The sequence below is a fragment of the Neolamprologus multifasciatus genome, chromosome 7, assembly GCF_963576455.1.
Source record: "Neolamprologus multifasciatus chromosome 7, fNeoMul1.2, whole genome shotgun sequence".
Lineage (NCBI taxonomy): Eukaryota > Metazoa > Chordata > Actinopteri > Cichliformes > Cichlidae > Neolamprologus > Neolamprologus multifasciatus.
The window spans coordinates 2794486-2808356 of NC_140445.1; the positions used below are offsets into that span (position 1 = coordinate 2794486).

Consider the following 13871-nt stretch of genomic DNA (forward strand, 5'->3'; position numbering starts at 1 on the left):
TGAGATGTAAATGAGTGATTTCTGTTGTCATCAGCACCGTGTCAGCCAGAACGGTCTGAGGCCACATGTGGCTATCGCAAGTCTCCCAAAGCAGCCAGATGACTGTAAGACGCGCAGAACTACCACAAACCACACGGTCATGTTGCTATAGTCGTTTTGCTTCACCGGCTACGTTTCATGCAGATATTTTGCATCTCTTCGTAGTTGTTTTGTGACTCTCACTCGTTGTGTTATATCTGTTTATGGCCAATTTGCATCTCTTCATATCTTTGTGGTCATTTTGCATCTCCCAACCTGAAAAAGAAGTTAAAGTTCACACTATATGGCTCGTTGTCCTGGGCAGCATTTATTCACTGTTTTCAGATCAAGTATGTACATTTATTATTTTTTCTTAATCGTATGTGTTAGTAAAAAGCATCATATATTTCTTGTTTGAAGAAGGGACACATCAGTAGGGATTCTGAATAGACTCTAAATATCTGTTTCGCCTCTTTGTGAAACTGTTGTGTAGTTCAAAACTATTTTTAGGCTCTTGTGTTGTGTCATTGAGGGTCTTTATTTCCTATCAATTATTCTCATTACCCGCAGATCTGCTCTGTTTTCCTTGCACTCCCTTCGTGCCACTCCTAAACCGAGGGGTTCCACAGGGTTCAATCCTGGGTCCATTATTATTGTCTTTACATTAGTCTTTTTTTAGCAGGTATCATTTAATCTTTTAATTGCATTTATTATCACTTTGAAAAACACTTACTTACAATAAGTTCATTTACAGAAATGGCTCACAAAAAAAGAGTAAAAACAAAGGAAACAATAAATGTCTTTAAAAACGATTTAATGAAACAGAACTGAGATGAAGTGTTCGGAAACAGGATGCGAATGGTGCTCATGATGAATTGCTTAGAATATTTACATTATTGTATAATATAAACTGTCCAATAAAGCAATATAGTATAAAACATAAATATACGGACTGTCCACGGATAACAAAAGGTCTGCAAAAGAAGGAAAAATGCACTATACAGAGATTTCTTAAGAAAGAGAACCAAAGATACTGAAATTAGATATGAAAGATACAAAAATAAGTTAATGAATATACTTAAAAGAAGGAATTAGATAATAATAGAAATAATATTAAAAGATCATGGGAAATACTGAACAGTAGGGATGCACCCGATACCGATACTGGTATCGGGTATCGGCCCCGATACCCGATACTGGTATCGGGTATCGGGGCCGATACTGTAAAATGCGTGTGTACTCATACTCGTAAAAGTTAACCGATACCATGAACCGATACCAACTTATTTCATTAATCAGAGGGTGGCTTGTCATTTCTGTTGTAGTTTTTTAGATTGGCCACTAGGGGGCCAATTATTATTTTATTTATTATTTATTTTATAATTTTTTATATTTTATTATTTATTTAATAATAATTATTTTGTTTGTTTACAATATGGACACTCTGCAATAATTTAAAAGTTTAATTTATTTGCAAACCTAATTTGTATTTATTTTATTCCAAACAGAAATGTTTATTTATTATTCTGAAAGCTCGAGACAGTGTCAATAGTTCAGTGATATTTTGTAAATTTACAATGTGGAGACTCTGCAATAATTTAACAGAAGTGCTTATTTTTCACTTAAAAAATTTTTTGTGGTCATTTTTATTAAGATTTTATTTTTTATCGGCAGGAAATATAATAAAACCTGTCTTCCAATTCATTGCATTTGTGTGTGTGTGTGTGTGTGTGTGTGTGTGTGTGTGTGTTTGGTAGAAGTATCGTTTTTTGTACTCTGTATCGGCAAGTACTCAGATCCAAGTATCGGTATCGTATCGGTTTGAAAAAATTGGTATCGTTGCATCCCTACTGAACAGTGTTATAAAACACGGGGCTGGACTAAACAACCATCCCACGTATTTCAGTGTTTCAATGAATATGAAGAATATAATATGGATGTTGTAGCAAACAGCTTCTTTGTAACTGCTGAAACAAATTTAGCAAGAACGATCGCTGATCCTGGGACAGCAGAGGATAGACAGAAATCCTTATTCAATATTTCTCACAGCTGCTGATGAAAATAAAGTTTTTTAAATTGTCAAAAAATGTAAAAATCAGAAATGCTTGGATTGTAATGATATTGATATTCTTTGAGGGTATTTTAAAACCATTTACTTACATTTCAAACTAGTCGATTTTCAGACCGAATGAAAACAAAAAGTTATAGCTTGGGCAACAAACACCATTTTACAAACTACAGGCCTCTTTACCTCACTTCTCAAAAATACTTGAAAAACTGTTGAACAACCGACTGGAAAATGTATCGATAAACTACTCACCAAGAGTGGGTACGGCTTCAGATGAAGAAGATCAACATCATCGGCACTATTAGATTCAACAGAATCACAAATTCCACAGACATAAATCAATATAAGTAAGTAAGTAAAATTTTATTTATATTTCAATGAATGAATAGCACATTTCTAGATAAAAGATCACAAAGTGCTTTACAAGGTAAAAAACAAAAACAGTCAAAAGTTAACAAAATGCAATTTTAAAAAGATGTGTTTTTAGCTGTTTTTTTTAAAAGTAATCACTGAGTCTGCAGATCTTAAGTTCTGAGGAAGAGAATTCCACAGTCTGGCGGCCACAGTGGCAAAAGCTCTATCACCCTTGGTTTTCAGTCTTGTATACTGAATAACAAGTAGGCCCTGATCACAAGACCTCAGGGACCTACTAGGGGCATAGGGCTGTAAAAGTTCAATGATGTACGCTGGTGCTTGTTCTTGAAGAGCCTTAAATGTCAGAACCAGAATCTTAAAATGGACTCTGAATTCAACGGGGAGCCAGTGCAGCTGTATAAGCAACGGTGTCACATGAGAGTATTTCGATGTTTTTGTCAGAAGCCTTGCTGCAGCATTTTGGACAATCTGGAGACGCTCCAGGGAGTTTTTGTTTAGACATGTAAACAGTGAATTACAGTAGTCCAATCGTGATGAAATGAATGCATGAATAACAATTTCCAGTTCAGTATGAGATACTATAGGGCTCAATTTAGAAATGTTTCTTAAATGATATAAGCATGACCGAACGAGAGATTTGACGTGGACATCCAGGGTAAGAGCAGAATCAAAGGTTACCCCGAGGTTCCTGATAGACGATTTCACACATGTTGAAAGAGGACCAAGAGCATTCATTATGTTAGGTACATGTCTGTCTGGAGCACATACAAGGACTTCAGTCTTTTCTTCATTAAGTTGGAGGAAGTTGTCAGCCATCCAACCTCTGATTGTTTCTAAGCACACATTTAGAGTCTGCAGCTTAGAAACATCTTCAGGTTTAAAAGATATATATAGCTGGATGTCGTCTGCGTAGCAGTGGTAGCAAATATGTGGCCGGGTTGTTCATAATCTTGAGAAAAGCATTTGACCCTATAGATTGTGATATATTAATAAGAAAACTGGAACTTTATGGTGCCAGAGGCGTCGTTTTAAACTGGGTTCTGAATTATATAAGAGACAGGAAGCAGTTTGTGAAATGAAATGGTTATTGCTCTTTATGAATGGACATTGCTTGTGGTGTACCCCAGGGCTCAGTTTTGGGCCCATAATCCTTTAACTTATACATCAATGACACTTTTAAAGTGTTCAAAGTATTAAAAATGTCACTCTTTGCTGATGATACAAACATTTTCTGCTCTGGTGATGATCTGAGACAACTAACAAAATAAGTGAAGTTCTTTACAAAAACACGTTGTCATTAAATTTGAATAAAACTAAACGGTGTTATTTGGTAATAGCAGTTTAAGTACAAATGTTAACATTCAAATGAATGAAGTTGATACTGAGTGAAAATACATTTCTTGAGGTAATAATAGATGAAAATAAGATATGATATATGAGATATAATCATTCCTCGAGAAGCATTGCAGTACTAGTAATACTATTGCAATGCTAGTTGCATTACTAGCATTGCAGTACTAATCCAGTCTAATGCTGCTAGTATTAGACTGGACTTCATATTTTCCACTGTTCACTGGTTTCACCTTACGTGAGCTATTGTGCAGAGGTCTGTAGCAATAACCAAAAAACAACATTACATTCACTGTTTACTCTTTTTACAGTTCAAATCATCCACACTGCAGGTTACAGGTTATATACACACTCACTACTTTCTCACTGTTCTTTTTGAGAGAAGGAAGTTATAACTTAAGGTGTTTTTGTAACTTCAAGCTGTGACTGTGTGATACCAGGAACAGTCTTTGTGTTTCTGTGCGTGCAGTGAAGCTGTGGACCAGTCTGAGTGTGGAGTTGAGGCTACGTCCAAACATAAAGCAGTTTAAAAAGAGTTATAAAGAAAGGAAAACGCTGAAATTCAGTGAATATATCTGTTTAGCTTATGCTTACTGTATTATACAATTAACTTTAAAAAGTGGAGGTATTGGTTTTGTTGTGTGGATTATATCAGTAAGGAAGCTGATTAAATGTTGACTGATAACTTCTGGTGAACAGGTGGGATTAAATACGTGTGCACGTATCCAAATATTAGCTCTATTGTGTGGCATTTTTTTCTTCTTTTCGTTGCTAAATTAACTTCTGTCTATTATTTACATGATTGAAACAAACAAACAATACTTTCTTTCTCTAAAGGCAGACATTTTCAAATTAAAGCCCTGCACATTTCAAAGTAAAACAGCAACCAAATGTATTGAATAAACACAACACGAGAGGTTTAACATTAATAATAAAACGTGATTTTTTTTCCTGTCATCATCGTATTTCGTAACTTAAATAAAGGCAGGATTGATTTAGTGATGCCTTCTGGAGTAAAGGAGGATTTATGGAGCAGTAGGCGAGGTTTGTGTCTCGGTGAGCTTGTGGGAAAAACATACGCTTTGCTTTAAAGGCTATTGCAGGATTCATAAATGTGTCACAACCAGAGATGGGCAGTAATCGGATTACAGTACTGTAATCCGATTACTTTTTTGCAAGTAACGAGTAAAGTAAGGGATTACTATTGCAAAAACGGTAATTAGATTACCGTTACTTTCCCGTAGGAACGCTGCGTTACTGCGTTACTAAAACCGGGATTTTTTTGCGAGAATGTCTCATGACAGTGACGTAAGCGAGTGCGACGTTCGTGACAACAGCTGTGTGCAGATCAACAATGGATCATATATCGAGTGCAGAGAGAGTATGAGCGTGCAGCGTTTAAAGCGTGGAAGTACTGACCTTACTTTGAGTTTGATTCCATAAAAAGTGACAAAAACATTAGTGTCCGTTGTGCGTGGGAAGAAAACTTCTTTTTACAGCGAAAAAACCCCTAAACTTCCAAGCAAGCTCAGAGTAGCTACGACGTAATGGGAAACTCACAGAGAAACTCGCGGATTCTTCCACTGACCGCTGCACACCTGCACCAGGGTAAACCTCCGCCTACCCCACTCCTGCTTTACAGGTGAAAATAGAGCAACAGGACCGCTAGTCTTTGACTTTATTTATTTTCTGCTGTGTTTTACTTGCATCTATTTGAAAGACTGAGTGTAAACACAAAAAATATTTTATTTTATGTGCTGGAATGTGCAGAAAATAGGTTTAAATGTTAAACTAATTTCTTCCAGTCAGAGAATGTTGCATATAATAAAATTTTTGCTTGATGCATAAAGTTAAAAGATTAAAACTAATAAAACAAGTTTTAAAAAGAGACTTTTCCATTTGATTACATTTTGTATGATGATTATACAGAAAAAGTAGAATTGGGCTGAAAGATCTATCACTTTATCACCTATTCAGGTTGTAAATTGTGTTTTTAAAAAGTAACTAAGTAACTAAGTAATTAATTACTTTTGAAAATAAGTAATCAGTAAAGTAACGTGATTACTTTTTTGGGGAAGTAATCAGTAATTAGTTACTGATTACTTTTTTCAAGTAACTTGACCAACACTGGTCACAACAGGGAGGATTTTACTCTAGTATGCACCAGCTAAAGCTGCCTGTGATGACTGATGGGTTAGTTGTTGTTTAAAATAGTCTCAGCCAGCAGAAACTCATGTTTCCACGTTTTTCCTAATTATTCAAAAGTCACGCTTCAGCGTTCTCCCACCCTGTGTCAGCTGCAGAGATGGCTCGTTTGGGGCAGCAGGGCGAGATGACTGAGTACAGGAAGATCGTGATCAAGCGGGACCTGGAGATGGGCGTGGTCATGACGGTGTTTCGGCAGAAGGCAGAGCGGCTCACGGTGCAGGTCATCATGGAGACCCGCCAGGTGGCGTGGACACGTACCGCAGACAAGACTGATGGCGTCTGTAAGTATTTGAGTCTCAGTTGTGACCTGAGGGTCCCACTGTTGTTTCCTCTTGTTGTCATACACCGCGATGCTCCAGCTCAGAATCTGTCAGGTTTGGTTCACAACTTTCAAAAATGGGTTCATCTGAAGCAGGAAGTGACATGTTTTAAACCACACCATCCACACTCCTTTCTCTGTGACCTTATTTCCCGTTTCCTAGTATCTATATAGCGGATGTATGTAACCACGGTAACGTCCGCCAGTGTTTTGGGCATTTTAAAGCCACAGTGTTACCATTTTGGTCACTGCCTCATTTCTGTTTCTTTTCTGTGACCCTATGACTAATCACAACATCCCTATGTATCCCTATATATATGCATGTTTTGTCTAAATTTCTCCTTTATTGTGTGATTTCACTTTATTATTATAAATGCATTTGGGGTATTTTAACCTTTATTTGATGGGACAGTGGAGAAAGACACAGAACATAGCCTCGAATCCTTATGGCATATGGGTCACCTGCTGAAAAAAGGGTGATTCCACTTTAAAAAGGAAATAAAAAATGAGTGAGTGAGCAAGATACTATGTGCACAGAAGCTCCGCCCCCTGTTTGTAGTAGGTTTGATAAAGGGGAGGATGAACTGAGGGGCCCAGTGTTAGTGCAAATCAAACATTGCTACTTTAGTAAAGTCTATGAATGAAATATAAGTTTGGAAATATGCATTACAGGTCTCCTTCGGTAATGATGATGGTCGTTTAGTTAAATCACATCCTGCTGCTCTAAAGAAACACGTGTGCTGCGTTTCAGTGGACCTGTCTGAGATCCGAGAGATCCGTCCGGGAAGGAACTCCAAGGACTTTGAACGCTTCAAAGATGGGAAGGACAAGCACGATGAGAGCACCTGCTTCACCATCTTTTACGGCTCCCAGTTTGTTCTCAGCACCCTCAGTCTGGGAGGTGAAGCTTTCTGGATGTTTCATGCAGTGTTTACAACAGAATTTAGTAGCATCAGAAATATTTACCTGCTGCACAACAAACTCGTAGTTGCCAAGTGGATTTGCGTGATGTATTTGCATCTTCTTTTCATTTCCCACGCTTGCTGTTAAATTCTTTTGAAGCTTTTCGGTGCATAAGTGCACCTGTTGCTCCAGGAAGTGCCCAGTGCAGGCTAATTTGTTTTAGGGGTAAACAGTAGTTTTGGTGTTACCTATTAATATAACCACATCCACTGGTGTTTTCACAAACACGTCTTTGAGTAATGAGTCTTTTTTTCTCATTGTGCAGCTGATTCTGTGGATGAGGCGCAGAAATGGCTGGTGGGACTTGAAATGCTGAGGGAGGAGACTCGGGCGTCACCAACCCCGGTGCTCATAGAGAGGTAGCCGTGCACGCTGTGTGTTTTCATCACCTCAGACACTGACATTTATTCATTCTGTGAAGATGTCCTCCAACCATAGCTGCCTCGAATTTAAAGCAAGACATTACCCTAAGGTAGCGGTGTCAAACATGTGGCCTGAACTGGACCAGCCTGCCAGACAGCTTTGGAAAATGTAAAAGATGGCAGAAAGTTTTGGACTTTTAACTGTATTTTTATATGTTCTGCAGCTTTTCCTGCTGATAAACACCTCCCCCAAGCCATTTCATCTGACACCGAACTATTTAAGTGACAGATAAACATTTAAATGACAGGAAAGTTCCTGTTTTTCATTGTCTACTATATAAACTGTGGTTTTAAAAAAAAGAAAATTATTTTTGCAAATACAGCACATTGTGGCAGTGAGCTACCAGAAACCTTATCATGTAGAAAAACTGAGAGGTGCTGCACTTCTTTATCTTATATTAAGATATTCCAGGGATTAAATGTGCAGTCAAGCATCTTTAGAGCGACAGAAAGTGAAGTTTCACGTGTTCGGCCCACTTAACTTAACAAAGTGGGCTCTAAAAGTAAAAATGTGAAGTGTTTGAGGTCTTTGTTTTTCCATGATCTAAACATAAACCTACACTTTCATCAAGTCTTTGCTTTCAAATGTTACATTATACATACTGTTAGGATGCACCTAACAATATGAGTCATGCAAACACCTACAGACACACACAGACACCCAGCTGTGTTTCCATGACTTAACAGGACACACACACTGATCATTGCTCTCTGTGTTATTGCCCCTCCAGCTGGCTGAGGAAGCAGATGTATTCTGTTAATCAGACCAAGACAAACAGGTATGCTGAATATAAAGATTACCTACTAACTGTTTAGTTTATGATACTTACTAATAATCCAGTGGTTTTACCAGTGTGCTGCAGCCCCGATCTCTGGTCCCACCAGCACCAGCGCCTGTTTGCCTTCAGCCCCTCTGCTGTGTTTAATATGGATTCTTTAAAAACGAACAGAAGCTAATTATTCCAGCTGCCTATATTTAACATGTAGCTAGATGTCTCGAGCTGAAGAGTTAGTGAAGCAACAAACTGTGGAGAGAGCATGCTCAGTTCCACGCCCTCCTGCATGCTCAGAGCGCTTTGAAATGACTGAATGTCCAAACTATTGTATGGAACATAAACAGCACTCGAATGTGTTCATCATGTAACAGGATGAGAAATTAATTGGAACAAAGTCGAACTAGCGATGCAAGCTTCTGTTACTCTGCAATTGTCACAGATGGTACTACCCTGTGTTACTGATGCTGCGCCTTTCAACCCTGGAAACTTTAAAATTTCATGTGGATGTAATCTGCACCTCAGAATAATCACATTGCGTACACTTATAAAAAATCTGTTCTACACCTGAGCAAAGGAGCTTGCAAAGAAAAGCGTCTGGACTTCTTTAAGTTACTTGAAGATGTTTCACCTTCATCCGAGAAGCTTCTTCAGTTCAAAGGTCAAATGGTGGAGAGTCCCAGATATAAACCTAGTGGGAGTGTCCCCCCACAGAGGGACAAAAGGACCCCCTGATGATCCTCTAATCGCCTGAGCCAAGGTGTGAAACTGGGTGTGGGTCACAATCAGCCAGAGTTTCGGGTGAGCTCATTGTGAAACCTGGCCCCACCTTATCATGTGATTTCCTGAGGTCAGATTTCCCAGGATGTGAGTGGGCGTTAAGGCGTCTGGGAAGGGATCTCAAAACTGGATTATAGATGGCAGAGAGTTGGTGTCGTAAACCACCGCCTCTGTTCAAAGATGGTCGCTCACAGTGGACATAGATGCTTCTTTCACTCCTCTTTCAAACCATCTGTCCTCTCTGTCCAAAATGTGAACATTGGCATCCTCGAAAGAGTGACCTTTGACCTTTAGATGCAGATGGACTGCTGAGTCTTCAAGTAAACTTAAAGAAGTCCAGACACTTTTCTTTGCAAGCTCCTTTGACTACGATGACCTGGATGACTGAGAACCTTCACAGACATCTTCTACACCTGATGTTAAAATGGCTTTTTTCTGCACACAGGACAGTGTCTGAACATGCTATAACCAGTAATAATAAATGGTTTCCAGTCTGACCACACTGGGCTTTTTGTCTCATATCCAGCATCTCCTTGAAGGAACTGAAGGCGCTGCTTCCTTTGATGAACTACAAGGCGCCGAGCTCTCGCACTTTGAAAGAAAAGTTCCAGGTATTTCCTTCTTTTTAAAAACATAGTTAACTCCCCTCAGAACACAAAGCAGTCGTCTGCAGCTGCTCCCGTCAGCTTGATCGCAGCTTTCATGCTCTGCTTTCACAGGAAGTGGGCTCGAAGAAGGATCGCCTGGACTTTGAGCAGTTTCATAAATTTTACAACCTTCTCATGTTTGAGCAGAATGAGGTTGGTATGAATGAATGACATCACATAATATCACCAGACACAGGTTCTTGTTTTTGTGGCCCTTTCATTCATGCTGGGTTTGTTCTTTCTCAGGTTCTTGACGAGTTCAAGAAAGAATCCTGCGCCTTCATTCTGGGGTGAGATCCCGTTTCCTCTCGTGTAAATAATAATCTGATGAAGGATGCTCGCGTGAATGTGTGTTCCCTCTCTCTTCCGTCCTGCAGTAACACAGACAAACCGGATGCTTCGGCCGTTCTCCTGCACGATTTCCAACGATTTCTCATCTATCAGCAACAGGTAAACGAGCTACAAGGAATAACGAGCATGTCGGACAAGCCGTGATAATCCTGAGTAGAATTTGGAAACTTTGAAGGTGGAAAAGAGCCAAACAGATTAAATATAACCGATCATACTGCAGCCAGCACACGTCCAGGACCAGCTGAGTGGTGGAATTCATCTTTCTTTTCACTGTCATAGCAAAGATCTGGGTAAATGTACTTCTACTTATTATAATTATAACCAGTGTGGCGTTGGTTCATCTGGTGTGATGAACAGGGATGCTGTACATGTCTTGATGGGTACTTAAGCGAAGCTGTGATGTTTTTACGCAGTGCACATGTGTGTGAGAACGACAGTTTGCAGGGATAAAAACGTTTAAACGTTATTTGGAGGCAAAGTCAACAAAACGTCTGAAGCTTTTAGAATTTTCTGGTGATTCGATGCATGCAGCGTTTAGACACATGTAGACTCATGAACGTCTCTCCACGTGAGGCTTTAAAATAATCGCCTGGATTCATCTGAACATGCCTGCTGAGGTCTTTGGTTACAGTTACACCCACTTAAAGGACATATGTCAACATTTGTCATGGTCCTGGGTCATCTTACCCAGAGTTTGGGTTATTGAAATATTTTTCTTTTTCAATATTGTTTCATGTATTTCCGAGTTTATTCAGACTTGAGTTCTCCTCGCTGTTCTGTCCTCTTGTGTCAGTCCTCCTGTATTAAGTTCATTCTTGTGTCTGTGTTCTCTCACTTCCTGTTTTATTTTGATAGTTAGCCATTCCTTGTGCTTTGCTTTCAGCTTTGCTTCCCTTGTCTTGTCCTCTCATTACTTCCTGCTGTGTTCCCCACCTGTTTCCACTTGTCTCATCACCTCTTGTTGCTCCTGGATTTTGTTTCCTGATTTCAGCCTCGGCCTATTGCAGCATAACTAAGGGAGGATTCAGGGTCACCTGGTCCAGCCCTAACTATATGCTTTAGCAAAAAGGGAAGCTGGAAGCTGGTTCCACAGAAGAGGGTCCTGAAAACTGAAGGCTCTCCCTCCCATTCTACTTTTAAATACTCTAGGAACAACAAGTAGGCCTGCAGAGCGAGAGCGAAGTGCTCTAATAGGGTGGTACTATGATCAGGGGTACACATAAGTGGTTCGCAGGTGCGCATTCGCTGTCAAAATAAAAGACGCGCACCAGATAAGAAGTTGAAGTGCGCGTTTGCGTACATAAGATTTTCTGGAGGAGGACAGACATTTGTTTAGAACTCCTCAAGATGTCGAAGAAGCTCCTTTAAGCAATTACTTTGGTGTTTCTCCACCTCCCAAGAAATGTCAGAAGGAGTCCGAACCGCAAAAGAAGCGCGTATTCTCGGAAAAGTGGTTGCAGGAGGTGAGCTGGCTTCAAACAAATGATGAACGCACAGAGATGTGGTGCAGAATGTGCTGTGAAAATCCCACTCTAGCGGACAAAAACAGTGCCTTTTATATGTACACAAACGCACATTGCAACTTCTGGTGCGCATCTTTTATTTTGACAGCGAATGCGCACTATGATATCAGGTCACCAGCGACTCGTCCAGGTGTAGGGGTAAGGTTGGGGTTTCTAAACATTTTCAGAAACTAGAAAATGTTACTTTCATTTCGGCATTACAGATTTTCTCATTAAAAGATTAGCAGACTAGCAAAGTTTACCCCCAACAAGTCACCAGTGAGCTGGCGGATGATGGCAGGTTAGCTTATGTTCAGTTCTTATTTATAAGGAAGGGGAACACAATAATATTGACTTCCTCACTGTGCAGAGAAGTTTACCTTGTTGTGTTGCCTGTTTTAGCCCTTCAGCCTCTGGTTTGGAATCGCAGGGATCTTTAAATGAGCTGCAGTACTTAAATCTATATGTTAGCAATGTTAGCTTATTGCTAACAGAACGCACACTGAAATGTAACTCTTGTGTCGACAGTTGTATATTACAGAAATATATGTGGCTGATAAAGCTATTTTGAGTTGTACTAAAATGGTTTAGAGTCAGTGTGTGTTTGATTTGGTAGATTTTATAACTGTGCATCAATTTGTTTTGTAATCTGGCTGTAACAGCAGCCACCTGAAGGCCACAGAGTGATGACCGAAGTGTCTCGCTGTCTGCCGCTGGTCTCAGCTTTGGCCCAAAGACAGTTTGTAGATTGCTGACTAGGTGGTTCCCAGATTCACCACAGTGCAGTCATCAACAGCTGGGACCAGTTATAGAATTTACTGTTTTTCCTTTTCATTCATCGTGCTCTTACAGCAGAAGAGTTCAGTGTGCTCACTGGACTGTTATTGATTCTAATGCAGATTAAAAAACACTCCCCTTCACACTTAAAAGGACTTAAATTAACTGTACTGTGGCCAGTGTTGGGAAGGTTACTTTTAAAATGTATTCCACTACAGATTACAGAATACATGCCCCAAAATGTATTCTGTTACGTTACTCAATGAGAGTAACGTATTCTGAATACTTTGGATTACTTAATATATTATCATGCTGTTTACAACTACATGAATGTACTATTGCTGTGATTTATTACTATTACTGACGGTTACTCTCCACACCAACACCAACTAGATGTTTAAATCTTAATATAAATGAGTAACAGTAGGTGGACATTAGGTAAGGCTGCACTTTTTGCAGCGATCTTGTATAGAAAACTATTCCATGCGTATATAAAACAGGTCCGAACCGTAGTAAAGGGACCTCTGGCTAATACGGTGGGTTCTGTGTCGGCTCGTAGCCGAAAACTAGCTTTACTTTGTTGTCTGGGTCAACTTTGCTAGCAGAGACAGAGAGAGGCGTTGAAAGGCTGCTCCAACAGAACTTATTGTTTCAGAGGAAAACACGAACACGGTGTACAGTCGAGTCTTAATAGCTTACTTACAACTGGGCTCGTCAGGCTCTCTTCTTGGCTGCAGTGGTTATTATTATATGTACATGCTTCCAGCTCCCGTTTCTGCTCGATGACAGCTCGTACTTTTCCTTTTTCTCCCTCCCTCGCTCACAGAAACATCACGGGTCCATTCTCCCTGCAGCATGGACTACCCTGCCCATCAGGCTACATGCTTTGGGGCAATGCCTGTAACACTCTGCCTATTGTTTTCATATTAAATCATTTTGTCAGTGTTGGTCAAGTTACTTGAAAAAAGTAATCAGTAACTAATTACTGATTACATCCCCAAAAAAGTAATCCTGTTACTTTACTGATTACTTATTTTCAAAAGTAATTAATTACTTAGTTACTTAGTTACTTAGTTACTTTTTAAAAACACGATTTACAACCTGAATAGGTGATAAAGTGATAGATCTTTCAGCCCAATTCTACTTTTTCTGCATAATTCATCATACAAAATGTAATCAAATGGAAAAGTCTCTTTTTAAAACTTGTTTTATTAGTTTTAATCTTTTAACTTCAAGCAAAAATTTAATTATCTGCAACATTCTCTGACTGGAAGAAATTAGTTTAACATTTAAACCTATTTTCTGCACATTCCAGCAC

The 13871-nt window shown here is 39.3% G+C and overlaps 1 protein-coding gene across 2 annotated transcripts in view; it reads left to right on the top strand.

Annotated features, from left to right (window-relative positions):
• The window catches only part of plcg2 (phospholipase C, gamma 2), a 68217-nt gene that overhangs the window by 15304 nt on the left and 39042 nt on the right, over positions 1-13871 (top strand). For both annotated transcript variants that reach the window (XM_085168625.1, XM_085168626.1), the window contains exons 2-9: positions 6109-6300; positions 7090-7239; positions 7567-7660; positions 8455-8502; positions 9803-9887; positions 9996-10076; positions 10170-10213; positions 10301-10373. In XM_085168625.1, the coding sequence (XP_085024751.1) occupies positions 6117-6300; positions 7090-7239; positions 7567-7660; positions 8455-8502; positions 9803-9887; positions 9996-10076; positions 10170-10213; positions 10301-10373 (759 nt within the window). In that variant the 5' untranslated portion in view covers positions 6109-6116. The remainder of the gene's footprint in view (positions 1-6108; positions 6301-7089; positions 7240-7566; positions 7661-8454; positions 8503-9802; positions 9888-9995; positions 10077-10169; positions 10214-10300; positions 10374-13871) is intronic.